At 43.8% G+C, this 27739-nt stretch overlaps 1 protein-coding gene across 5 annotated transcripts; it reads right to left on the reverse strand.

The window, feature by feature from the left end:
• Positions 1 to 847: 847 nt before the first annotated feature.
• Positions 848 to 26180, reverse strand: LOC147357029 (uncharacterized). Of its 5 annotated transcripts, none has more exons than XR_015143733.1 (18): positions 23931 to 26180; positions 23453 to 23477; positions 21517 to 21587; positions 21066 to 21090; positions 19340 to 19410; positions 18862 to 18886; positions 16926 to 16996; positions 16475 to 16499; positions 14749 to 14819; positions 14271 to 14295; positions 12335 to 12405; positions 11881 to 11905; positions 9414 to 9481; positions 8913 to 8937; positions 5311 to 7634; positions 3264 to 3346; positions 2734 to 2844; positions 848 to 1129 (listed from the first exon to the last, which is right to left on the reverse strand). XR_015143733.1 is itself a non-coding variant. In XM_086345538.1 (18 exons), the coding sequence occupies exons 1-17, from the start codon at positions 23985 to 23987 to the stop codon at positions 2755 to 2757; spliced, it is 885 nt and encodes a 294-aa protein (XP_086201664.1). In that variant the 5' UTR covers positions 23988 to 26180; the 3' UTR covers positions 848 to 1129; positions 2734 to 2754. The 5 variants fall into 5 exon arrangements, 4 of the variants coding, with proteins under 4 accessions (XP_086201664.1, XP_086201665.1, XP_086201666.1 ...); XM_086345538.1 differs by having other exon boundaries at positions 7578 to 7634; XM_086345539.1 differs by lacking the exon at positions 5311 to 7634.
• Positions 26181 to 27739: the final 1559 nt, after the last annotated feature.

Below are 27739 nucleotides of genomic sequence, written 5' to 3' on the forward strand. Positions count from 1 at the left end.
GTATTTTTTCAAAGTGTGTATCAAGAGATGAATGAATAAGCTGTGGTATGCATGGATTATTACTCAGCCAAAAAGAAGAATAAAATCTTGTCATTTGTGAGAACATGGATGGACCTAGAGGGTTTTATGCTAAGGAAAATAAGTCAGACAGAGTGACAAATACAGTATGATGTCACTTGAATGTGGAAACTGAAAATCAAAACCAGTGAACCAAAATAACTGAACAGTAATGTAGTCATTGAAACAGAGAACAAAGAAGTGATTTACAGGGAGGAGAGGGATGTGGTGATGAGAGAGCTGGGTGAGAGAGATTAAGACTTACAAACTTACCTTATAAAATAAATGAGTTTGGGAGACAAATGTACACCATGAGAATACAGTCAATGAGAATAGTCCTTTGGGCAGCTGGAATAAAAGAGCAGGAGAAATATAAGGGAATGACAACTAAAATTTAAAGAGCCTTTTTGGAGAGAAATCCTCTGTGTCAGAAGAAAAGAGAGAAACACGCTTAAGCTACAAATGGAGATCAATGATGGATCATGAACTTTTTACCCTGAAAGCAGACTGAGTTCTGAAAAATCCTGACATGCAAGTCTTGAAAGGGTAATATTGACCTCCTATGACTACTGGAATGAGCAGATATGAGAAAACAGAATTCTTAAAGACAATGACAGAAGGATAGATGTTAGAAATAAATTTGCAGTTTCTTAAACAACAAAGACTGAGTTGTGTGAAGGGGGAAATGATCCCAGTGGTAGACACTAAGGTGACTGGCTTAAGACAATTTCTTAAGTTCTACCTCTGTTGAGGGGGTTACTTTATACATATTTGTTTTTACAAAAAGTTATTTTGAAAGTAAATAGATAAAAACATTTAATGAAAAAACTGACTTATAAATATGGAACATATAGATATATACAGAACAAAAAGATAAAACTGTAGATAAAACTAATACTAAATCGACAGAGCAAAACAAATGAAGCTGTACTAAATGAGGACTCTCAGTAGAGAGGCAGTGAGGCCTCCCCTGATCTGGTCCAGATGAGGCTCCTGGTGCTGTGGGGGCTCCATCCCCTTTGGGGTCCAGGATGATGTCCAGGTCCAGGTCTTCAGGGATTCAGAGCAGAGCCTGCAACACCAACACAGGTGATGGAGTCCCTGGAAGATGCAGAGTCAGACAGAGGAGGGCTCCCTGGGGAGGGTGTGCAGGACCCAGAAGACTTCCCAGCATCTAGACTTGGCTTTGGAGCTCAGATCTGCAAGGCACTGGGTCTGTTTGCTGCTCTTTGCTGAGGGTGTTGTCTGTTAGTAAGGAGTGTCTAGAAATGTCCCCCAGGAGCAAGTACACCTGGGCATCTGGCTGGCAAACCTCAACTGATGGGTCCCCTGGATAGTGAGACTCAGGCAAAGGAACAGGGGACTTGGGATTCAGGATTGAAAGTTTGGGTCCCCCCTTCCCTCTAGGCCCCGGGAGGAGCAGGAGGTCAGATGACACAGAGGGTAGGAGAACCTGCCCACCCATCCTACACAGTACAACTGCTCCTGAGACCTGAGCATTGGAAATGGACAATCACCTGGAATCTCTGTTTTCCTGAATAATTATTTCTAAGCCCCAACCAAACTCTCCTGAGGTTTCTGCCTTTAAACTGTTTTTATATTATAAAAAGTACATTTTAACTGTTTAGCATATAGCAACATTGAAATTTGAGAGAAAACATTTCTTTTCAAACTATAATAAAACAAGATATGTTATTAATGACAGACTTGGGAACAAAATAAAAGGAACACGAGTAACTTGAATCCTGCCACTCATCCCAAGTGTGCGGCTCAGTCGCCTGAGTCATGTCTGAGTCTGCACAACCCTATGGATGATAGCTCACCAGGTTCCTCAGTCACTGGGATTCTTCACACAAGAACACTCGAGTGGGTTGCCATCTACTTCTCCAGTGGATCTTCCATACCCAGGGATCAAACCCTTTTCTTGTGTCTCCTGCATTGGCAGGAGGGTTCTTTACCACTAGCACCACCATCCCAAGTGCACAAAGGACTACATTGCTTTCTGATGTGTCTTCAGTTGGACACATACACAGAAAAATCTACAGAACCTCCAAATTCAGGTTGAGAGATGCTGCCCTGAGGTGACCTAGGACCCCAGGGTTCCAGATCCTGAGAAACCCCAGACTTGGGCACCCCCAGGCTGGCTGGGACCCTCAGGACCAGGGAGCACCCACAGGGATGCAGAGCTGCCAGGTGATGCCCTGCCTGCATGACCTCTGGGCACCTGTGTCTCCCTCACTCTGTTCCCAGAGCCCAGGACTGGGGAGGGCAGGGCCACCCCAACCTCTCTCTGCAGCTGATGATGGACTAGGGATTCCCCCTGCTGCCTTTAGCAGGGTTGGGAGGGCAGAGCTGGATCCTGCAGAGGGAGATGAGGAAACCCCCACGGGGAGATCTTTAAAGAGAGCTCTCACAGTGCCCCCCAGCCTCCCTGCAAATGTAAGAGCTGCCAGAGAAGCCAGTCCTGCAACCTCGGGGGCATCTCTGGATGGGACCTGTGCCCTGGGGAGACATGCTCAGGGCATCCTCCACTCGTCTGCACAGAGTGTTACCACCCTCTTGTCTCTACGTTTGTGGTAACCCTCAGAAGCAGACCCCATGGTTTCTGCTGGTGATTCTGAAGCACCAACAAGCGAATGGGGTCATGACAGAGACACAGGCCCTCATCTGCCTCACCTTTCACCCCAGGTCCCACGTTCACTCTTGCTCTTCCAGGTCTTCCTCATCATCGCTGCTGACTTCTCCTGAAGCAGTCTTCAAAAAGATGACCAGAGATCTTTTTGGTATCTGGAAGGAAGAGATCAGTCAAGCAGGTCCAATCCCTCCCAGGGTAGGAAAGCAACCATATGGGGTAGCTCAGGGCAGTGCAGACTTCATGGGGGCCCTTCAGCTGTGTGGGTCCAGACCTGCTGACTCCACCCTCAACTCCTGCTCAGGCCACTCATGGTGACAAAGCCAGGTTCAAGGGTGCAGACATGAGGACAGGAGTAGGGAAATGCTCAGAAAATGGGGGAATAGGGCTTAAGATAGATTCATAGATTTTATATAAGCTCCTAGGTCCCCAAGTGCCTATAAGACACCAGGTCCTGCAGAAGGCTAATCAGAAAAAGAGGGAAAGAGGAGAAAGGGAAGGGCTGCAAAGAAGAGTCTATTGATCAGGATAAGAGAGAACATTTTTAAAAGATATGAAAGAAGAAATAAATGACCTCTATAGTCTTGCTCTCCTCCAAATCCTCAATATGCACCATGCAGTTTCTTGGTGTCTGAGGGCAGCACTCATCTGGAGTGGCTGTGGGAAAGCAAAGGGGAGATTTAGAGTCAGGATGTGACCAGGGGACCCTGTGCTCCTCACAACCAGGCCTTGGGACCCCTGGTGCCCTTGTCTCCAGGGACCTCCCAGGGCCTCAGTGTTTCACTTCTGCAATGAAAAAGTGGGTCTTTGACATCCAACATCCTGTTGCCACCCTCAGCTTGTCTACGAGTGACGAGGAATGACGCCATTTCCACGTGTTCCTCCTCCAGGTGGTCACTGTCTCCATGCATCTCTGCCCATGACCTTGCTTGCCTCCTTCTCCCGCTGTTTCCCCTCTACTTCCTTCATCATTTCTCTCCTCTAGTCACTGTTCTTTTCCTTCCTCCTTGAGTCTCCACCAACCCTAGAGTTCTCCAACATGGAAACATTAGAAGAAGGACCATGTGTGTATGGCCACAGTCTCTAATGAGTCCATTATTTAATTAAACAATCCATCACTCTCAGGAAGGGCCTGACATGGACATGAGAATCTTCTGAGTCCTAGGGGAGGGAAGGACAAAAAGTTCACATAACAGAGACTATCCTGTTGCCTGACGTGACCTCAGTGGCCTGGGAGATACTTAATGCTCTCAGCAACACCTTACGTTTCCCAGACCCTAAGAGAGGATAGAGGCAAACACTTTCAATTTCATTTAGCCAGAAATGGAAAAAAGAAATCCAAAAATATATATGGAACCCCTAAGGACTCCAAACAGACACAATAATCTGGAGAACTAATTTCAAATTTTCTCACCTCCTGATTTCAAAATACAGTACAAAGATATAGGGATCAAAGCTGTATGATAGTGACATAGGAACACATACATAGCCCTAAAGACCAGAACAAAGAGCCCCAAGTAAACTCATGGTTATAGGGTCAAATGAAATTCACCAAGTTTCTAAGACAAGAAAAGAGTGAAAGCATAGTCTCTTCAACAGTCAGTAGGATGAAAAGATAACCTACAGAAAAATTACAAACAATATATCAGAAAGGGAGATCATACTCAAAGTATATAAGAAAATACCACAACTCAAATGTAAAACAAGTAAAAAAATGAAAGGTAAATAAACGAGTTGAGGAGTGTGCAAAGATTGTGATCAAAACCACCGAGAGCTTCTCTCTGGAGGGAGTATTGGGTTCTAAGATGAGCAGTCACCCCGAGTCCTGCTGCTCTGAGTCTCTGACCTAGGTTTGGTCAGTCCCAGAAGACCAGGTCAGTAGGGCTCCTAGAACATGTGTAAAGAAAGCCAGCAGCCCCTTCACAGTCTCTAGAATCTGCAGCCATGCTGGTCTCTAGGAACACATGGGCTGCTCTCACGTGGAAGCACCTTCAGCACAGCATCCTTGGGGAGGTGTGGTTCTGAGAGGAACTCCAGCAGACTCAGCCCAGGCAGGGACTCAGTAGCACGTGTGTTCTGACTCATTCAACCCTGAGAGCACCCTTTACATGAGGAATAAACAGTGAGGACAAACATAAGGGCAGGCCACACGTCCTGAAAATGCACAGGGAGAGAGTTCATGTCTCACCCACAACCTGACACTCACTGCCAGAACTTGGTCTCCAGTGTCAAGTGACTATGAGACTTTTGTGCCACTAGGATATGGCCCTCATAGGAGAATTTAAACATGAAGCCAAAGTCCTTCGTGTATACTACAATGCAGGTAATAACCAGAAGCCAAGGTTTCATATTTGGCAGGTGAAAGGGCAAGGAACAAGGAGTCTTGTGAGAAAGGATATTTCTAAATGGAAAAGCAAGAAGAAATGACTATAAGCACAACAGAATAAACTACATGGACACATAGCTCTATTATATTGTTAAAATACGAAAAGAACAAACTACAACTCTAGACATATTTCCTTCTTCTTCCTCAGTTTATATTCATCTCTGAAGAAGCAGGTGTAACTCAAATGGTCCAGGAACCCTCTCCCTCTAAATCCCACCTGAGAGTTGTTCCCTACCTGCATTCTCTTCCACATCATTGCTGCTAACGTTTTCCACAAAACAGTCTGTAGAAAGATAACCATGAGCAATAATACAGCTATTACACAAGTTGAGCTACCCATTTCTCCTCCTCCACTTGGCTCACACAGCATCTCCCTGGTCTTCCTTCCAGGCTTAGACCTTCCCTGTGCTTTGTGGAGTCAGAGCCCTTCAACAAGACGGTGATCACATTTGAACATATTCACATGAGAAAGAGGCTGAGAAAATTACCTTTTAACCTTCTACTTCTACAGGCCCAATAGAGCTCTTATACTGAAGCTTACGAAGCTGAAATGCCAATGCTTATGGACACTTTTGAAATATGGCTAGTGTGACCAAGCTATGTGTGCTTTCTGTGATTGTTTCAATATAATAAGTTAAGTATTGTTGAAATATGTTAATTATAGATAGGCAGCTCTAGCTAATGGCTACTACACTGGAAAGTTCAGCTCTAAGGGCTCCACAGACAAGGAAAAGGCAACTAATTGCCTGTTCTGTTTTTCATTTATTCCAGATGATATGATGGCCTGATAAGATCATTCATATGCAGGTAAATCTGGGGCTCTTGAACCCAGTCCAGGCACTGGGAGAGTGCTTGTAAACATCCCAATAGTGCTGGAGTGGGTAGCTGTTCCCATTTCCAGGGCATCTTCCCAGCCCAGGAATTGAACTCGGGTCTCCTACATTTCAGGCGTATTCTTTACCAGCTGAGCCACAAGTGAAGCTCGAGAATACTGGAGTGGGTAGACTATCCCTTCTCTAGCAGATAGCCCTGACTCAGGAATCGAAACAGGATCTCCTGCAGGCAGATTCTTCAACAACTGAGCTACCAGTGAAGCCCTAGTAAGGTGAACACTCAGATTCAAAGAAAATTCTCAGGAGGGAGCTCATTTGTGGGTAGAGGTAAAGGGCATGGCCCAGCATTCGTGTACTACAAGTAACCAGAAAGTAGGTATGGAGGGAAGGGAGGAATATTCACTCTCTTCATGAGCCCATCTTTCCCATCCCTGATTCTAGAGGACCCAAGGAAGGCAGTGGAAAGGGTTTATTAGGACGTGAAAGTTTTGTGCACTGGAAACCATAGAACACTGTTAAAAGAAGAAGAGACAAGAAATCAGAATACCGTACCATATTCATAGACTGGAATATTTAGTGTTGTTGACCTTCCTATACTCCTAAAAGTGATTTACATATATATTGAAACCACTTACAAAATCCCATGTCATTTTAATAAAATGGAAAAAAAAAAAAAATCTCCCAAACTACTGAACCCAGAAGAAACCCAAAGAACAAAAGCAGTCTTGAGAGCAAAGAACAACAATGGGGCCTTCAGGCTTCCTAAATTCAGAACAGGCAAGAATGCCACAGCAGTCAAAACTGTGTTCTACCTGCAGCTAAATAGGCAGAGAGACCAATGAATCGTAAGGAAGGAATCTTGAATATACTGACCCCTGTGGCCAAATGATATTTGCAAAGGTTCTAAAATTATCAAGTGAAGAAAGGATCGTCTCCTCAAAAATCAATAGACAGGCAACCTATAGAATCAAAGAAGTATCTGCAAACTTTGTATCTGAATAAAGGGCCAATATCCAGAATATAAAAGCAACTGCTAAAACACAACTTCACAATAATATCAGGCAAATAACTGACTTTAAAACATGTTCAAAAGCTTCCATAGACATTTCTTCATAGAAGACATAGAAATGACCAATATACATAGGAAATATGCTTAGCATCACTAAGTAGCAAGTGGGGTACTTAGTGGAAATGGAAACCAAGTCAAAAGGAGATATCACCTTTCAGGAGGTGTATTATATGAAGAAAATAATAGATGTTGGCAAATATGTAGAGAAGTGGAACTTCCATGCCTGTTGGTAGGAATGATAAATGGCATAGCCATTATAGAACAGTTTGGAAGTCCCTCAAAAAATTATTAAGATTATCATAAGATCCAGCAATCATTTATTTGAGTTTATATCCAAAGGAGATAAAACTAGAATGTTCCAGGAGATACCTATAATCTCATACCCATTGTTGCATCGTACACAACAATCAAGATAGAAAAACTGCTCAGTGTCCAAGGGCAGATAAATCAAGAAAGAAAATGTGGTGCATACATACACTGGAATGTGATTGAGTCTTTAAAAATGAAGGCAATCCTGTCATTTGAAGCAAAGTGGGAAGCTATTGGTAAGGGCGAAATAAGCTAGTCGCAGGAGGACAAATACTGAACAATTCCACTTACCTGCCATATCGAAAGGAAAGTTCAGGGAAGCAGCGAATAAAAGGGTGGATCCAAGACCTGGGAAGAGGTTGACACAGGGAGTGTCTATCAATGGTTACAGGATTTTAGTGGCAGGATGGAAAAGTTCTAGAGACGTGCTAACCAACATGGTGCATTGAGTTAACAGGACAGATTGGACACTTCAAAGGGTAAGAGGCAAAGCTGGAATGAACTTCCTCCATTTGTGCCTGGAGCCTCCTCCTTTCTCAGATTCCTCTGAAACTAGGTGTTGCTCTTGGGTACCAGGGGCTCCCTGCAGAAGGAAGGAGCCTCCCCATTACTTGGGGCCTTGGATGAAGTGGGTGATTCATTCTGAGGCTCCAACAGAAAGAGTTTGAATGAGGGAAGTGGCAGAGTGGTGAATCATGAACAATCAAAATCCTACAAGACCTACTAAGTGATGAGATTTACTATTAAATGAAGGTGTGGTTGACCCAGTAAAGGGGATTCTGAAACACAGTTTTGCTCATTAAGAATCTTATAGGACTTCTATGGTGGCTCAGTGGTTAAGAATCTACCTGACAATGCAGGAGACAGGAGTTCAACCCCTGGTCTGGAAAGACTCCACATGCTGTGGAGCAACTAAACCATGTACCACAACTACTGAGCCCACGTGCCAAACTATGGAAGCCCAAGAGCCCTGGAAGCCATGCTCTGCAACAAAGAAGCCACTAAAGTGAGAGGCCTACACACCACAACTAGAGAGTTGCCCTTGCTCTCCATAAGTAGAACGAAGCCTGGGCAGCAAGGAAGGCCAAGAACAGCCAATAAAAATTTTAATAAAAATTAAAAAGTATCCTGTAAACATCTTCCTCGGCAGTGATGGGATTTGTCTTCCTGGGAAAAGGATGTTCACTTGGTATAAAATCAATGGATACAGTGAATGTATATACTTTGTTTTCTTTTTATACACATAAACATTCATGGTACATTGTGATGGAAAATATTTTGGGGCTGACACCACTAACAGTGACGTTTAGGGTGACAGATATTTTGGAAAACACAACCCAAAAATTCAAACACACAAAGAATCACACTATTCATTATACATAAAAACACACCCAGTCCCATGGACACAAACCTACACTATTAGCCATAATACTGCTTCTTCCGGGAACTACAGTAATCATCCACATTGATCTCTTGTAAATTACTTTCTATCACCAGGGCCCCTATACTCATTCCCAGCAGGAATTTGGAATCAGTTTGGCCTCTACACTAAAACCAGCAAGAAAGCCCCAACTTTCTCATCTACAAAGTTTTTTCTCCCAAAGGGAATGATTCTAGAATACATACCACTTTCACATCCTGAAAGGGCCACCTGCAAGTACAGAAGAGAAGATGCTATGAGGGTAAGATCACATAGATGCACAGTCTTTGGTTCATTGGGTGACAGTAGAAAACCTGATGAGGAGCAGTGTGGAGTCCAGGGAACCCAGCAAGATCAGCACACACATACTCAGGATGAAAGGCACGACCTGTGCCTGGAGGATGGAACTCCAAGTCCATTTAGGCTGGAAATTGCACAATTCTTTTCCTAGAAGAAATGTTGCTGCAGGAGAGAGAAATCTGTACTCTACAGAGTGTAATGGATGCTAAAAATTTTAGTATCTTGTGGACTGAGGAATCATGAGTTGGTAATAAGACTCTCGTCTACATTATTCCAACAAAGGGAACTGTCTCTAAATGAAACAAAAACCATCAGAGTCACAACTTAATTCTACTGAAAGAGAAATGAAACAATATTTCTATCTCATACAAAAACAAACAAACAAACAAACAAAAAAAACAGCTTGCCTTGGAGAAACACTGAGTCTCTTCTGTGTTGTCACATGGTAGGTTGACTGGCAGGTCCTCAGTGAAGTCTAGAGGGACACAGAGTAGCTGTTAGAACACTGGTGAAGCTGTTCAGGAATCATGCAGGGGGTTTTCTCTTTGTGTGGACACGGGGTGGTGTGTCCAGATGTGGGAGGTTATTAAGCATGAGGTGAACTTGTGTTCATCCATCCTCTTTGGAGGAGGAAGGAAAGTAAAGGAGAGGAAGAAGGAAATGAAAATAGTACTTTGGCTTTCTAACTAGAGGAACCTAATCAACATGAAATATTCAATCTTAAAAAAGGAAAGCTCTAAAATGTGTGTATTGTTCAATGAAAGAGACCCATGACTCCTCCTGCTTAATGTGAGGTCCTGCTAAATTACCACCGTCCCTTGATTTTTCCCAGATCACTCTTCTCCAGGATCTACAATTGCCGATATTCTAATCATCATGTTTTGTATGAGACTTTGTACTTGATTAAAAGTGATCTCTGTTAGGGAACTGAATTCAATATTGGGCAAAGTATGCTATTCTCTTAATTCACTAACCAATTTTCTTAAATGAAATCAAATATGCAGTATTTGGCAATACTGAGTTCCTACCATTTAATAAGAGCCACTATGAATGATATCATATTTTTCTATCAATATTTGTTTTCTATAGTGTGCATGTCCACTGAGTCAGTTCCTGTCCACATTCACAAGGGCAATATGTATAGTGGGAAAGTTGATTATAGAAAGCACAGTTTCTCCACCAGGTCTTCCTGGGGAGCTAGAGGGACACAGAGTTGCAGTCAGGACATGGGTGAGGATGCTTATCAATCTCTCAGTGTTTCTTTCTTCTTTTTTTTTTTTTCCCTTTTATTTGAAGGGGACATAGGGTCGAGTGTATGCATGAGGGAGGATAGTAGCTATGGACCGAGCTGCTGTTGAATCATCCTTTTTGCTGGATGAAGGAGAGCAAAGGAGAGGAGAAGGAAAGAAATGAAACACAGTTTCTGCGTTTTGACTAGGGATAACCTGAATGATCGGGAAAAAAGTAACACTAAAATGCATGCCAGCTTTCAATGACAGAGACCCATGAACCTCCTGCTTATTTAGAGCATCTGTTAAATGGTCCCTGTCTTCTGGATTTTTTCTCAGGTCATCGCCTCCCCAGGATCCACATTTGTAGCTACTGAATTTAGAATGTTTTCTCTCAGACTTTGTTCTTGATTAAAAGCAAACTCTGTTAGAGGACTGAATTCAATCCTACCTTTCCAAATAGCTACTATTAACCATGTGATATTCTTTCCCAGTCTTCATTTTCCAAACACTGTTTGCATGTCCACTGAGTCAGTGGCTGTTCACTCACAGAAGTCATACATTTAGTGGGACAGTTCATTGTAGAGAGGAAACATAGGCTGAACGCTGACTTTGTCTAACCCAGGATTACAACAATGTTCAGGAGATTACAACAAAAGTAATGGTCATTAGACTAACTACCAAGTTCCACTGTGAGATCTATTTGACACCTTCCGTTGACTGTGTGATACAGGGTCTAATCAATGTAAGGTTTATGGTTATGTCACCCAGTACAATGAAATGTTTCCCTGATAGGATCTGCTCTTGTTCTTGTTTAAGCAATCACACTAGCATCAACACATATGACCAACATTGTCTACACAGCCACACAACTCTCAAGATCTGAGAGCTGACCAGGAAGATGCGACCACATGGTGCCTTTTACCCTGATGACTGTGCCAAAGTTGGCTGTTAATCCACCTTTGGTTGCCCTGGGTTTCATGACAACTGAGCCCACCTTAAAATGAGTCTGGAACTCTGGAGCTGCTAGTACCTCCAAGCATGGACGTAGATGCAGGGACCCCTTTCTCCATGACTGAGGACCATGACTGAGCAATAAGTGCAGGTCAGGGGTCCAGAGCAGACACTGGGACCACCCATAGGTTCCCAGTTTGGCTTGTCCACTTAGGAGGTCAAGAGCTTGGGCTGTTTTTCTCAGCACCATCTCCATTTGAGGACAATGAATATTAACCAAACTTGAGGAATGGCTGAGTTGAGGGAAGAGTCAGATAATATATAGACAATGTCCAGTGGGGATGAGAAGTGTTGAGACAATTCACAGTTGACTTGTGTTGTGTAAGAGGGAAACATCGCCTGAGGAAACACACACACATAGAGCTTCAGAATGACAACATATGGGCCCACACATGGGCCCCAAATCTGATTCACAGAAACCCACAGTATCTAAACGATGTATCTGTTTCCAAGTACCATAGAACACAGACATCGTTCTTTTCTGGGAGATCAGTCTCTTCTCTGGACCCCCAGTCCTCACCCCCCATAGGAATCCAGCATCAGGGTGACTCTGCAAAGCTAGCTGGAAAGAGAGCCCCAAAATCATCAGCTAAATTGTTCCTCAGAAGAGGGACGGTCGCTCAGTATTTACCATGTTCATTGGCTGCTCCGGCTGCCTGTGATTAGAGAGAAGAGAACAGTGTGAGGGTTGCCAGCACCGTGTGTTCTCTGCAGTAATTTTTATGGTATCTGAGTTTTTGTTTTCCTCAGGTAACTAAACTCTTAAAAAAATCAATCGTTCCAAAAGAAAACAGAGAGGACCCTTGTTGAAAAGGCTGGGCTCTTTCACTTAAGATCTTTCAGTTTCCAGGGGGAAAAAATTCTACTGAGGAAAGTACCTACAGAAGTAATTGACGGTATTTTTTAGTGTCCTTTTGAATCAGGTCTCTGTTGGTAAGAGAATTAACGTCAATATTTCACCAGCAAGGAACTGCATACAGAAGTGCTAATAATATACATTGTCAGATTACTATAACTGTATTTCACTGAATGAAACATAAAGAAGTGAAGCAGCATCTATGTGAGACACAGACCGTTGAGCTTACCTCCAGGGGTCCGAGGGGCGATTCCTCAGCCCCGGCATGGGGCAGTTCCACCATGAGGTGCTCCTGGGGAACTAGAGGGAAACAGAAAGACATCAGGACTGAGGAGAGGCTGCTTCCAAAGATCTCAGGTTTCTTGTTTGTTTGTTTGATGGGACATGGGGTGGAATGTGTACATGAGAGAGGTTAGTAACTGGGGACTGGGCTGCTCTTGAACCCTCCTCTTTGCTGGATGAAGTACAACAAAGGAGACAAGCAGGAAGGCAATGAAAGAGAGTGCCTGCACTTAACTGGTGATAACCAAAGTAATGGGAAAAGCGAAACATTACAATGCTTGCCAGCTTTCAATGACAGAGACACATGGCCCTCCTGGCTGTTAGAGCTTCTGGGAAATCACACCTATCTTCTGGATTACTTCCTAGATCACTGCATCCTCAGAATCCACTGTTTCAGCTATTGTACTTACCAAGTCTGTGAGACTTTATTCTCGATTAAAAGTAAACTCTTGTTAGAGGACTAAAGTCAATACTACCTTTCCAAATAGCTTTTATTAATCATGCGATGTTATTTTCCAGGCTTGATTTTTCCAAACAATGTTTGCAAGTCCACTGAGTCAGTGGCGGTTCACACTCACAGAAGTCACACTTTTAGTGGGACAGTTCATTATGGAGAGGAAGCATGGGGTGAACCTGACTGTCTCTGACCCAGCTGTGTATGAGATTTACGACAAGAGTCATGGTCACTAGACTATCATGTTCCACTGTGAGCTTTATTTGACAATTTGCCTTGAGTGTGTACTACAGGGTTTAATCAGTGTGAGGTTATGCTAATTACCCGGTACAATGAAATACACCTCTGATGATAATATGCTTTTGTCCTTGTGTATACAAAGATAGGAACACCAACACATAGGACTTACACTCTACAAAAGGCCACCCAACGCTCAGAATCTGTGACTTTACCAAGAGGATGTGAGTCCCGAGATTCTTTTCCCAATAATGACTGTGCCAAAATTGGCGTTAATCCACCTATGTTTACCCTGGGTTCTTTGACCACTGTGCCCACCTTATAATTATAATGACGGGCAGGATCTGGACCCCTGGGCCTGCTAGTACCTCCAAGGATGGATATAGATGCCAGGACCCCCTTTCCACATGACTGAGGATCACGTGGCTGACTGGTAGGAGCAGCTTACTCATTCAGAAGAGCCAAATTTGGATCAACCCTAGGTACTCAGTTTGGCTTTTCCAATAGGAGGTTAAGACTTTGGGCCATTTGTCCAATTGCCATCTTCACCTGAGGAAAATTAATATTAAGCTATGTTGGGGAATGGATTCCCTGATAGCTCAGTTGTTAAAGAATCCGGCTGCAATGCTGGAGACCTGTGTTTGATCCCTCGGTTTGGAAGATTCCCTGGAGAAGGGAAAGACTACCCACTCCAGGATTCTGGCCTGGAGAATTCCATGGACACTAGTGCATGGGGATGCAAAGACTGGAATACACACTGAATGACTTTCACTTTCGCTTCTGAGGAAAGACTGAGTTGAGGAAAGAATCAGGTAATGTATGGCCAGTGTGCAGTGGTAGTGAGAAGTGTTTAGAAAGTTCACAGTTGACTAGTGCTGTGTAACAGGGATGCATCTGCAGAGGCAACGCACACAGACACAGAACTTCAGAATCACACCACTTGGGCTCACACATGGACCCCCAACCCTGATCCACCCAAACCCACAACATCTAAATGATGTAGTTGCTTCCAGGTACCCTAGAACAAAGGCATCGTTCTTTCCTGGGAGATCAGTCTCTTCTCTGCACCCACAGCCCACACCCTAAATAGGAATCTAGCATCAGGGCCACTCTCCAACCAGAGCCAGTCAGAGAACCCCACCTTTATCAGTTGGATTGTCCCTCAGCAGAATGATGATCCCTGAATATTTACCGTGTTCACAGGCGTCCCCGGATTCCTGTGATTGCAGAGAAGAAAACAGAGTGAGTGTCTCAGCTTCTTGAGTTTTCTGCACTAAGTCTTCTGTTACCTGTTTTTTTGTCCTCAGGTAACTAGCACTCTTCATTTCAGTGGCTCCAAAATAAAACAGACAATCTTCTGTTGGGAAGACTGGTCTGTTTCACATAAGATCTCTCAGTTTTAATTTGACCAACGTTTACAAATTTTTTTCAAGAAAGAACACTTTCTGTTGAGCAAAGTACCTACAGTAATAAATGATGCTGTCTTATTGAAATGTCCTTTTGAATCTGGACTGTGTTAATAATAGATTTATCCTCTCTACTTTCCCAGCCAAGTATTTGCATGCCTCAGTGGTAACGTAAATTGTCAGATTACTATACCTGTATTCAACTAAAAGGAAAATAAAGCAGTGAAGCCGCAGCCTTGCCCCGGTTAAGAAAGGTGCACTTACGTCCACAGTCTTCAGAGCCTTGTCTTCAGCCCAGTCCCGGGGCAGCTCCACCACCATGTCCTCTTGAGGAACTGGAGGGACACAGAACAGCACAGGGACACAGGTAAGGTGCTCACTAACCTCTCAGGAGCCTTGTTCATTGGAGGGGCATGGGGTGGAGTGTGTGCATAAGGCATTAGTAACTATGCACTGAGTTGCTGTTGAGTCCTCCTCTTTGTTGTATAAATAAGAGCAAATCAGAGGAGCTGGAAATAACGAAACAAAACTTCTGTATTTTAACTAGTGATAACCTAACAGTTCGGGAAAAAAGAACCACTGAAATGCATGCCACCTTTCACTGACAGAGACTCATGAAACTCCTGCCTGTTTATATCTTCTGCAAAACCACCCCTATCCAGAAGGATTTCTTCCTAGATCACTGCCTCCCCAGGATTCAGTTTCAGCTGATGCACTTATTAAGTTTTCTGTGAGATTTTGTTCTTGATTAAAAGCAATCTCTGTTAGAGGACTGAATTCAACCCTACCTTGCCAAATAGCTATAATCTATCATGTGATGTTTCTTCCTAGTCTTCACTGTCCAAACAATATTTGCACGTCCACTGAGTCAGTGTTTGTTCACACTCATTGAAGTCATACATTTAGTGGGACAGTTCATCATGGAGAGAAAGCATGGGGTAAACGTTGACCTTCTTGGACCCTGGTGTGCAGGAGGTTCACAACAAGAGTCAAGGTCACCAAGCAGAGTGTCAAGTTCCACTGTGAGATCTATATGACACCTTCCCTTGAAAGTGTGCTCCAGGGTTTAACCAATGTAAGGCTTATGGAAATGTCACCCAGTACAAAGAAATATCTCCCTGATGACAATCTTCTTTTGTTCTTGGTTAAGCAGTGACACTAGCACCAACAGATATGGCCTGGACTGTCAAAACAAGGGAACACAACTTTCAGATCTTTGAATTGACCAGGAGGACAGGAATCCCAAGGTGTCTTTCACAATAATGACTGTGCCAATGTTGGCGATAATCCCCCTACGTTTGCCCTGTGTCCCATGACCACTGAGCCCATTTTACGATGATGGGCACAATCTGAACCTCTGGAGCTCTAGTACCTCCAAGCATAAACGGAGATGCAGGGACCCCCTTGCTCCATGACTGAGGATCCCATGGTTGAGTGATAAGTGCAGGTCAGGGGTCCAGAGCAGACACACTGGGACCACCCACAGGTTCCCAGTTTGGCTTGTCCACTTAGGAGGTCAAGAGCTTGGGCTGTTTTTCTCAGCACCATCTCCATTTGAGGACAATGAATATTAACCAAACTTGAGGAATGGCTGAGTTGAGGGAAGAGTCAGGTAATATATAGACAATGTCCAGTGGGGATGAGAAGTGTTGTGACAGTACACAGTTGACTTGTGCTGTGTAAGAGGGCAACATCGCCTGAGGAAACACATACACATAGAGCTTCAGAATCACAACACATGGGCCTACACATGGGCCCCCAAACCTGATTCACACAAACCCACAGTATCTAAATGATGTAGCTGTTTCCATGTACCATAGAACATAGACATTGTTCTTTTCTGGGAGATCAGTCTCTTCTCTGGACCCCCAGTCTTTACCCCCCATAGGAATCCAGCATCAGGGTGACTCTGAAAAGCTAGGTGGCAAAGGAGCCCCACAGTCATCAGCTAAATTGTTGCTCAGCAGAGGGACGGTCGCTCAATATTTACCATGTTCGTTGGCTGCTCCAGCTGCCTGTGATTAGAGAGAAGAGAACAGTGTGAGGGAGGCCAGCACCGTGTGTTCTCTGCAGTAAGTTTTATGTTATCTGAGTTTTTGTTTTCCTCAGGTAACTAAACTCTTAAAAAAATCAATCGTTCCAAAAGAAAACAGAGAGGACCCTTGTTGAAAAGGCTGGGCTCTTTCACTTAAGATCTTTCAGTTTCCAGGAGAAAAAATTTCTACTGAGGAAAGTACCTACAGTAGTAATTGACGGTATTTTTTAGTGTCCTTTTGAATCAGGTCTCTGTTGATAACAAAATTATGGTCAATATTTCACCAGCAAGGAATTGCATACATAAGTGCTAATATACATTGTCAGATTACTATAACTGTATTTCACTGAATGAAACATAAAGGAGTGAAGCAGCATCTATGTGAGACACAGAGAGTTGAGCTTACCTCCAGAGGTGGGAGAGCCGATTCCTCAGCCCCGGCCTGGGGCAGTTCCACCACGAGGTCCTCTTTGGGAACTAGAGGGAAACATATAGCCATCAGGACAGAGGAGAGGCTGCTTCCAAAGATCTCAGGTTTCTTGTTTGTTTGTTTGATGGGACATGGGGTGGAATGTGTACATGAGAGAGGTTAGTAACTGGGGACTGAGCTGCTCTTGAACCCTCCTCTTTGCTGGATGAAGTACAACAAAGGAGACAAGCAGGAAGGCAATGAAAGAGAGTGCCTGCACTTAACTGGTGATAACCAAAGTAATGGGAAAAGCAAAACATTACAATGCATGCCAGCTTTCAATGACAGAGACACATGGCCCTCCTGGCTGTTAGAGCTTCTGGGAAATCACACCTATCTTCTGGATTACTTCCTAGATCACTGCATCCTCAGAATCCACTGTTTCAGCTATTGTACTTACCAAGTCTGTGAGACTTTATTCTCGATTAAAAGTAAACTCTTGTTAGAGGACTAAAGTCAATACTACCTTTCCAAATAGCTTTTATTAATCATGCGATGTTATTTTCCAGGCTTGATTTTTCCAAACAATGTTTGCAAGTCCACTGAGTCAGTGGCGGTTCACACTCACAGAAGTCACACTTTTAGTGGGACAGTTCATTATGGAGAGGAAGCATGGGGTGAACCTGACTGTCTCTGACCCAGCTGTGTATGAGATTTACGACAAGAGTCATGGTCACTAGACTATCATGTTCCACTGTGAGCTTTATTTGACAATTTGCCTTGAGTGTGTACTACAGGGTTTAATCAGTGTGAGGTTATGCTAATTACCCGGTACAATGAAATACACCTCTGATGATAATATGCTTTTGTCCTTGTGTATACAAAGATAGGAACACCAACACATAGGACTTACACTCTACAAAAGGCCACCCAACGCTCAGAATCTGTGACTTTACCAAGAGGATGTGAGTCCCGAGATTCTTTTCCCAATAATGACTGTGCCAAAATTGGCGTTAATCCACCTATGTTTACCCTGGGTTCTTTGACCACTGTGCCCACCTTATAATTATAATGACGGGCAGGATCTGGACCCCTGGGCCTGCTAGTACCTCCAAGGATGGATATAGATGCCAGGACCCCCTTTCCACATGACTGAGGATCACGTGGCTGACTGGTAGGAGCAGCTTACTCATTCAGAAGAGCCAAATTTGGATCAACCCTAGGTACTCAGTTTGGCTTTTCCAATAGGAGGTTAAGACTTTGGGCCATTTGTCCAATTGCCATCTTCACCTGAGGAAAATTAATATTAAGCTATGTTGGGGAATGGATTCCCTGATAGCTCAGTTGTTAAAGAATCCGGCTGCAATGCTGGAGACCTGTGTTTGATCCCTCGGTTTGGAAGATTCCCTGGAGAAGGGAAAGACTACCCACTCCAGGATTCTGGCCTGGAGAATTCCATGGACACTAGTGCATGGGGATGCAAAGACTGGAATACACACTGAATGACTTTCACTTTCGCTTCTGAGGAAAGACTGAGTTGAGGAAAGAATCAGGTAATGTATGGCCAGTGTGCAGTGGTAGTGAGAAGTGTTTAGAAAGTTCACAGTTGACTAGTGCTGTGTAACAGGGATGCATCTGCAGAGGCAACGCACACAGACACAGAACTTCAGAATCACACCACTTGGGCTCACACATGGACCCCCAACCCTGATCCACCCAAACCCACAACATCTAAATGATGTAGTTGCTTCCAGGTACCCTAGAACAAAGGCATCGTTCTTTCCTGGGAGATCAGTCTCTTCTCTGCACCCACAGCCCACACCCTAAATAGGAATCTAGCATCAGGGCCACTCTCCAACCAGAGCCAGTCAGAGAACCCCACCTTTATCAGTTGGATTGTCCCTCAGCAGAATGATGATCCCTGAATATTTACCGTGTTCACAGGCGTCCCCGGATTCCTGTGATTGCAGAGAAGAAAACAGAGTGAGTGTCTCAGCTTCTTGAGTTTTCTGCACTAAGTCTTCTGTTACCTGTTTTTTTGTCCTCAGGTAACTAGCACTCTTCATTTCAGTGGCTCCAAAATAAAACAGACAATCTTCTGTTGGGAAGACTGGTCTGTTTCACATAAGATCTCTCAGTTTTAATTTGACCAACGTTTACAAATTTTTTTCAAGAAAGAACACTTTCTGTTGAGCAAAGTACCTACAGTAATAAATGATGCTGTCTTATTGAAATGTCCTTTTGAATCTGGACTGTGTTAATAATAGATTTATCCTCTCTACTTTCCCAGCCAAGTATTTGCATGCCTCAGTGGTAACGTAAATTGTCAGATTACTATACCTGTATTCAACTAAAAGGAAAATAAAGCAGTGAAGCCGCAGCCTTGCCCCGGTTAAGAAAGGTGCACTTACGTCCACAGTCTTCAGAGCCTTGTCTTCAGCCCAGTCCCGGGGCAGCTCCACCACCATGTCCTCTTGAGGAACTGGAGGGACACAGAACAGCACAGGGACACAGGTAAGGTGCTCACTAACCTCTCAGGAGCCTTGTTCATTGGAGGGGCATGGGGTGGAGTGTGTGCATAAGGCATTAGTAACTATGCACTGAGTTGCTGTTGAGTCCTCCTCTTTGTTGTATAAATAAGAGCAAATCAGAGGAGCTGGAAATAACGAAACAAAACTTCTGTATTTTAACTAGTGATAACCTAACAGTTCGGGAAAAAAGAACCACTGAAATGCATGCCACCTTTCACTGACAGAGACTCATGAAACTCCTGCCTGTTTATATCTTCTGCAAAACCACCCCTATCCAGAAGGATTTCTTCCTAGATCACTGCCTCCCCAGGATTCAGTTTCAGCTGATGCACTTATTAAGTTTTCTGTGAGATTTTGTTCTTGATTAAAAGCAATCTCTGTTAGAGGACTGAATTCAACCCTACCTTGCCAAATAGCTATAATCTATCATGTGATGTTTCTTCCTAGTCTTCACTGTCCAAACAATATTTGCACGTCCACTGAGTCAGTGTTTGTTCACACTCATTGAAGTCATACATTTAGTGGGACAGTTCATCATGGAGAGAAAGCATGGGGTAAACGTTGACCTTCTTGGACCCTGGTGTGCAGGAGGTTCACAACAAGAGTCAAGGTCACCAAGCAGAGTGTCAAGTTCCACTGTGAGATCTATATGACACCTTCCCTTGAAAGTGTGCTCCAGGGTTTAACCAATGTAAGGCTTATGGAAATGTCACCCAGTACAAAGAAATATCTCCCTGATGACAATCTTCTTTTGTTCTTGGTTAAGCAGTGACACTAGCACCAACAGATATGGCCTGGACTGTCAAAACAAGGGAACACAACTTTCAGATCTTTGAATTGACCAGGAGGACAGGAATCCCAAGGTGTCTTTCACAATAATGACTGTGCCAATGTTGGCGATAATCCCCCTACGTTTGCCCTGTGTCCCATGACCACTGAGCCCATTTTACGATGATGGGCACAATCTGAACCTCTGGAGCTCTAGTACCTCCAAGCATAAACGGAGATGCAGGGACCCCCTTGCTCCATGACTGAGGATCCCATGGTTGAGTGATAAGTGCAGGTCAGGGGTCCAGAGCAGACACACTGGGACCACCCACAGGTTCCCAGTTTGGCTTGTCCACTTAGGAGGTCAAGAGCTTGGGCTGTTTTTCTCAGCACCATCTCCATTTGAGGACAATGAATATTAACCAAACTTGAGGAATGGCTGAGTTGAGGGAAGAGTCAGGTAATATATAGACAATGTCCAGTGGGGATGAGAAGTGTTGTGACAGTACACAGTTGACTTGTGCTGTGTAAGAGGGCAACATCGCCTGAGGAAACACATACACATAGAGCTTCAGAATCACAACACATGGGCCTACACATGGGCCCCCAAACCTGATTCACACAAACCCACAGTATCTAAATGATGTAGCTGTTTCCATGTACCATAGAACATAGACATTGTTCTTTTCTGGGAGATCAGTCTCTTCTCTGGACCCCCAGTCTTTACCCCCCATAGGAATCCAGCATCAGGGTGACTCTGAAAAGCTAGGTGGCAAAGGAGCCCCACAGTCATCAGCTAAATTGTTGCTCAGCAGAGGGACGGTCGCTCAATATTTACCATGTTCGTTGGCTGCTCCAGCTGCCTGTGATTAGAGAGAAGAGAACAGTGTGAGGGAGGCCAGCACCGTGTGTTCTCTGCAGTAAGTTTTATGTTATCTGAGTTTTTGTTTTCCTCAGGTAACTAAACTCTTAAAAAAATCAATCGTTCCAAAAGAAAACAGAGAGGACCCTTGTTGAAAAGGCTGGGCTCTTTCACTTAAGATCTTTCAGTTTCCAGGAGAAAAAATTTCTACTGAGGAAAGTACCTACAGTAGTAATTGACGGTATTTTTTAGTGTCCTTTTGAATCAGGTCTCTGTTGATAACAAAATTATGGTCAATATTTCACCAGCAAGGAATTGCATACATAAGTGCTAATATACATTGTCAGATTACTATAACTGTATTTCACTGAATGAAACATAAAGGAGTGAAGCAGCATCTATGTGAGACACAGAGAGTTGAGCTTACCTCCAGAGGTGGGAGAGCCGATTCCTCAGCCCCGGCCTGGGGCAGTTCCACCACGAGGTCCTCTTTGGGAACTAGAGGGAAACATATAGCCATCAGGACAGAGGAGAGGCTGCTTCCAAAGATCTCAGGTTTCTTGTTTGTTTGTTTGATGGGACATGGGGTGGAATGTGTACATGAGAGAGGTTAGTAACTGGGGACTGAGCTGCTCTTGAACCCTCCTCTTTGCTGGATGAAGTACAACAAAGGAGACAAGCAGGAAGGCAATGAAAGAGAGTGCCTGCACTTAACTGGTGATAACCAAAGTAATGGGAAAAGCAAAACATTACAATGCATGCCAGCTTTCAATGACAGAGACACATGGCCCTCCTGGCTGTTAGAGCTTCTGGGAAATCACACCTATCTTCTGGATTACTTCCTAGATCACTGCATCCTCAGAATCCACTGTTTCAGCTATTGTACTTACCAAGTCTGTGAGACTTTATTCTCGATTAAAAGTAAACTCTTGTTAGAGGACTAAAGTCAATACTACCTTTCCAAATAGCTTTTATTAATCATGCGATGTTATTTTCCAGGCTTGATTTTTCCAAACAATGTTTGCAAGTCCACTGAGTCAGTGGCGGTTCACACTCACAGAAGTCACACTTTTAGTGGGACAGTTCATTATGGAGAGGAAGCATGGGGTGAACCTGACTGTCTCTGACCCAGCTGTGTATGAGATTTACGACAAGAGTCATGGTCACTAGACTATCATGTTCCACTGTGAGCTTTATTTGACAATTTGCCTTGAGTGTGTACTACAGGGTTTAATCAGTGTGAGGTTATGCTAATTACCCGGTACAATGAAATACACCTCTGATGATAATATGCTTTTGTCCTTGTGTATACAAAGATAGGAACACCAACACATAGGACTTACACTCTACAAAAGGCCACCCAACGCTCAGAATCTGTGACTTTACCAAGAGGATGTGAGTCCCGAGATTCTTTTCCCAATAATGACTGTGCCAAAATTGGCGTTAATCCACCTATGTTTACCCTGGGTTCTTTGACCACTGTGCCCACCTTATAATTATAATGACGGGCAGGATCTGGACCCCTGGGCCTGCTAGTACCTCCAAGGATGGATATAGATGCCAGGACCCCCTTTCCACATGACTGAGGATCACGTGGCTGACTGGTAGGAGCAGCTTACTCATTCAGAAGAGCCAAATTTGGATCAACCCTAGGTACTCAGTTTGGCTTTTCCAATAGGAGGTTAAGACTTTGGGCCATTTGTCCAATTGCCATCTTCACCTGAGGAAAATTAATATTAAGCTATGTTGGGGAATGGATTCCCTGATAGCTCAGTTGTTAAAGAATCCGGCTGCAATGCTGGAGACCTGTGTTTGATCCCTCGGTTTGGAAGATTCCCTGGAGAAGGGAAAGACTACCCACTCCAGGATTCTGGCCTGGAGAATTCCATGGACACTAGTGCATGGGGATGCAAAGACTGGAATACACACTGAATGACTTTCACTTTCGCTTCTGAGGAAAGACTGAGTTGAGGAAAGAATCAGGTAATGTATGGCCAGTGTGCAGTGGTAGTGAGAAGTGTTTAGAAAGTTCACAGTTGACTAGTGCTGTGTAACAGGGATGCATCTGCAGAGGCAACGCACACAGACACAGAACTTCAGAATCACACCACTTGGGCTCACACATGGACCCCCAACCCTGATCCACCCAAACCCACAACATCTAAATGATGTAGTTGCTTCCAGGTACCCTAGAACAAAGGCATCGTTCTTTCCTGGGAGATCAGTCTCTTCTCTGCACCCACAGCCCACACCCTAAATAGGAATCTAGCATCAGGGCCACTCTCCAACCAGAGCCAGTCAGAGAACCCCACCTTTATCAGTTGGATTGTCCCTCAGCAGAATGATGATCCCTGAATATTTACCGTGTTCACAGGCGTCCCCGGATTCCTGTGATTGCAGAGAAGAAAACAGAGTGAGTGTCTCAGCTTCTTGAGTTTTCTGCACTAAGTCTTCTGTTACCTGTTTTTTTGTCCTCAGGTAACTAGCACTCTTCATTTCAGTGGCTCCAAAATAAAACAGACAATCTTCTGTTGGGAAGACTGGTCTGTTTCACATAAGATCTCTCAGTTTTAATTTGACCAACGTTTACAAATTTTTTTCAAGAAAGAACACTTTCTGTTGAGCAAAGTACCTACAGTAATAAATGATGCTGTCTTATTGAAATGTCCTTTTGAATCTGGACTGTGTTAATAATAGATTTATCCTCTCTACTTTCCCAGCCAAGTATTTGCATGCCTCAGTGGTAACGTAAATTGTCAGATTACTATACCTGTATTCAACTAAAAGGAAAATAAAGCAGTGAAGCCGCAGCCTTGCCCCGGTTAAGAAAGGTGCACTTACGTCCACAGTCTTCAGAGCCTTGTCTTCAGCCCAGTCCCGGGGCAGCTCCACCACCATGTCCTCTTGAGGAACTGGAGGGACACAGAACAGCACAGGGACACAGGTAAGGTGCTCACTAACCTCTCAGGAGCCTTGTTCATTGGAGGGGCATGGGGTGGAGTGTGTGCATAAGGCATTAGTAACTATGCACTGAGTTGCTGTTGAGTCCTCCTCTTTGTTGTATAAATAAGAGCAAATCAGAGGAGCTGGAAATAACGAAACAAAACTTCTGTATTTTAACTAGTGATAACCTAACAGTTCGGGAAAAAAGAACCACTGAAATGCATGCCACCTTTCACTGACAGAGACTCATGAAACTCCTGCCTGTTTATATCTTCTGCAAAACCACCCCTATCCAGAAGGATTTCTTCCTAGATCACTGCCTCCCCAGGATTCAGTTTCAGCTGATGCACTTATTAAGTTTTCTGTGAGATTTTGTTCTTGATTAAAAGCAATCTCTGTTAGAGGACTGAATTCAACCCTACCTTGCCAAATAGCTATAATCTATCATGTGATGTTTCTTCCTAGTCTTCACTGTCCAAACATATTTGCACGTCCACTGAGTCAGTGTTTGTTCACACTCATTGAAGTCATACATTTAGTGGGACAGTTCATCATGGAGAGAAAGCATGGGGTAAACGTTGACCTTCTTGGACCCTGGTGTGCAGGAGGTTCACAACAAGAGTCAAGGTCACCAAGCAGAGTGTCAAGTTCCACTGTGAGATCTATATAACACCTTCCCATGAAAGTGTGCTCCAGGGTTTAACCAATGTAAGGCTTATGGAAATGTCACCCAGTACAAAGAAATATCTCCCTGATGACAATCTTCTTTTGTTCTTGGTTAAGCAGTGACACTAGCACCAACAGATATGGCCTGGACTGTCAAAACAAGGGAACACAACTTTCAGATCTTTGAATTGACCAGGAGGATAGGAATCCCAAGGTGTGTTTCACAATAATGAGTGTGCCAATGTTGGCGATAATCCACCTACGTTTGCCCTGTGTCCCATGACCACTGAGCCCATTTTACGATGATGGGCACAATCTGAACCTCTGGAGCTCTAGTACCTCCAAGCATAAACAGAGATGCAGGGACCCCTTGCTCCATGACTGAGGATCCCATGGTTGAGTGATAAGTACAGGTCAGGGGTCCAGATCAGACACACTGGGACCACCCCGAGGTTTTCAGTTTATCCTTTTCCACTTAGGAAGTCAGTAGCTTGGTCCATTTTTTCTCAGCACCATCTCCATTCCAGCAAAATGAATATTAACCAAACTTGAGTAATAATTGAGTTGAGGAAAGAATTAAGTAATCTATAGCCAGTGCACAGTGTGATCAGAAGTGTTTAGAAAGTTCACAGTTGACTTATGCTCTATAAGAGGGAGACAGCTCCTGAAGAAACACACACAGACAGCTTGAGAATCACACTGCATGGGCTCACACATGGGACCCAAACACACGCATCTAAATGATGTAGTTGTTTCCACCTACCATAGACCACAGACATTTTCTTTCTGGGAAATCAGTCTCTTATCTGTACCCCCTCCCTTCACCCCCTTTAGGAATTCAGCATCAGGGCAACTCTCCAAACAGAGCTGGCAAGAGATTGCCACCTTCATCAACTAGATTATTTTCATCAGAGGGATGATCCCTGAATAATTACCATGTTCACTGGCTTGCTCACGTGCCTGAAATTAGAAAGAAGAAAACGGTGTGAGTGTGTCAGTGTCTTGAGTACTGTGCATTCAGGTCTTTTGTTCTCTTTTTCTTGTCAGAAAACCGAATGGGAATGTGCTGTTCAGTCCGTAGCCCCAAAAGAACAATAGAGGACACCTGTGGGAAAGGCTGGCGCTCCTCCTGGAAGAGCACTCCAGCTCATTTTCAGCAGTAATTAAAACTTTCATTTCAGGAAGGAACAGTTTCTGCTGAGGAAACTGCTCCCGATTCCAGTTTTTAATTTATGTTGTCATTTTTGAAAAACATCCTTTTGAATAAGTTATCTGCTGGGAGAAATTCATCCATCAAATTAAAAACTGTTTCTATGAACTGTCTGGAATAATTTGAACCTTTATCTGAATTCAGCTAGAAAATAAAGTTATGAAGCAACACTTTTATCTCAGATGAATAGGAGGCACTTACTATGGAGTTGGGCAGAGCCTCTCCCTCCAACGGTGAAATGGATAGCCCCTCAAGATGGTTCTCAGGGAGCTCTAGGAAGACATAGAGGAATTGTCAGGACATCTCTGATGCTGATCGGGAAGACCTTGTTAATGTGGACACATCGGGGGAGTGTGTGGATGTGGGTGGTTAATAAGTGTTGGCTGAAATCTGCTGGACAACCTTTCTCATGGGTGGAGGAAGGCAAAGGAGATGAATGTTTCAGAAATGAGTCAGAGAGCCTTAAGCTTTCTGGCTAAGGGGAACCTGATCGCCCTGAAACTCGGTCTGAGAGAGGGAAGCACTAAAAATCACACTAGGCTTCAATAGTCATGTACAGTTGTGAGACTTGGACCATTAAGAAGGCTGAGTGCCAAAGAATTAATGCTAATTAATGCTTTAGAATAGTGGTGCTGAAGAGACTCTTGTGAGTTCCTCGGACAGCAAGGAGATCAAACCAGTTAATCATAATCAATCATGAATATTCATTGGAAGGACTGATGCTGAAACTTCAATACTTTGGCCGCCTGATGTAAAGAACAGGCTCACTCAAAAAGCCCCTGATGCTGGGAAAGACTGAGGGCAGGAGGAAAAGAAGGGGCCACAGAGGATGAGATGTCTGGATAGCATTTTTGACTCAATGGACATGAATTTGAGCAAACTCAGGAAGATAGTGAAAGACAGGGAAGCCTGGTGTGCTTCTGTCCATGGGCTCACAGACATAACTTAGCGACTGAGCATTGTCATAAAAAATACATTGTATTTATTCTTTTCATAATTTTTAAGAATTAAAAAGTTCCATCAGTTCAGTTCAGTTGCTCAGTCGCGTCCGACTATTTGTGACCCCATGAATCACAGCACACCAGGCCTCCCTGTCCATCACCAAATCCCAGAGTCCACCCAAGCCCATGTTCATTGAGTCGGTGATGCCATCCAACCGTCTCATCTTCTGTCATCCACATCTCCTCCTGCCCTCAATCTTTCCCAGCATCAGGGTCTTTTCAAATGACTCAGCTCTTCACATCAGGTGGCCAAAGTATTGGAGTTTCTGCTTCAACATCAGTACTTTCAATGAACATTGAGGACTGATCTCTTTTAGATTGGAATGGTTGGATCTCCTTGCAGTTCAAGGGACTCTCAAGAGTCTTCTCCAACAGTGCAGTTCAAAAACATCAATTCTTTGGTGCTCAGCTTTCTTTATAGTTCAACTATCATATCCATACATTACTACTGGAAAAACCATATCCTTGACTAGATGGACCTTTGTTGACAAAGTAATGTCTCTGCTTTTTAATATGCTGTCTAGGTTGGTCATAACTTTCATTCCAAGGAGTAAGTGTCTTTTAATTTCATGGCTGCAATCACCATCTGCAGTGATTATGAAGCCCAGAAAAATAAAGTTAGCCACTGTTTCCCCATCTATTTGCCATGAAGTGCTGGGACCAGATGCCATGATCTTAGCTTTCTGAATGTTGAGCCTTAAGCCAACTTCTTCACTCTCCTCTTTCACTTTCCTCAAGAGGCTCTTTAGTTCTTCTTCAGTTTCTGCCATAAGGGTGGTCTCATCTGCATATCTGAGGTTATTGATATTTCTCCTGGCAATTTGATTTTT

The sequence above is a fragment of the Bos grunniens genome, chromosome 16, assembly GCF_055505025.1.
Source record: "Bos grunniens cultivar Pamir isolate PY7600 chromosome 16, Bosgru_T2T1.0, whole genome shotgun sequence".
Lineage (NCBI taxonomy): Eukaryota > Metazoa > Chordata > Mammalia > Artiodactyla > Bovidae > Bos > Bos grunniens.

Excerpts from the sequence above, each read along its gene's own strand:
- LOC147357029 (XM_086345538.1), bottom strand. The coding sequence starts at position 23,987 with ATGGTGGTGGAGCTGCCCCGGGACTGGGCTGAAGACAAGGCTCTGAAG. Across the intron at positions 18,887-19,339 it reads AGGCTCTGAAGACTGTGGAC|GAATCCGGGGACGCCTGTGA; the intron begins GTAAGTGCACCT and ends CTGCAATCACAG. Across the intron at positions 16,997-18,861 it reads CGGGGACGCCTGTGAACACG|TTCCCAAAGAGGACCTCGTG; the intron begins GTAAATATTCAG and ends GTTTCCCTCTAG.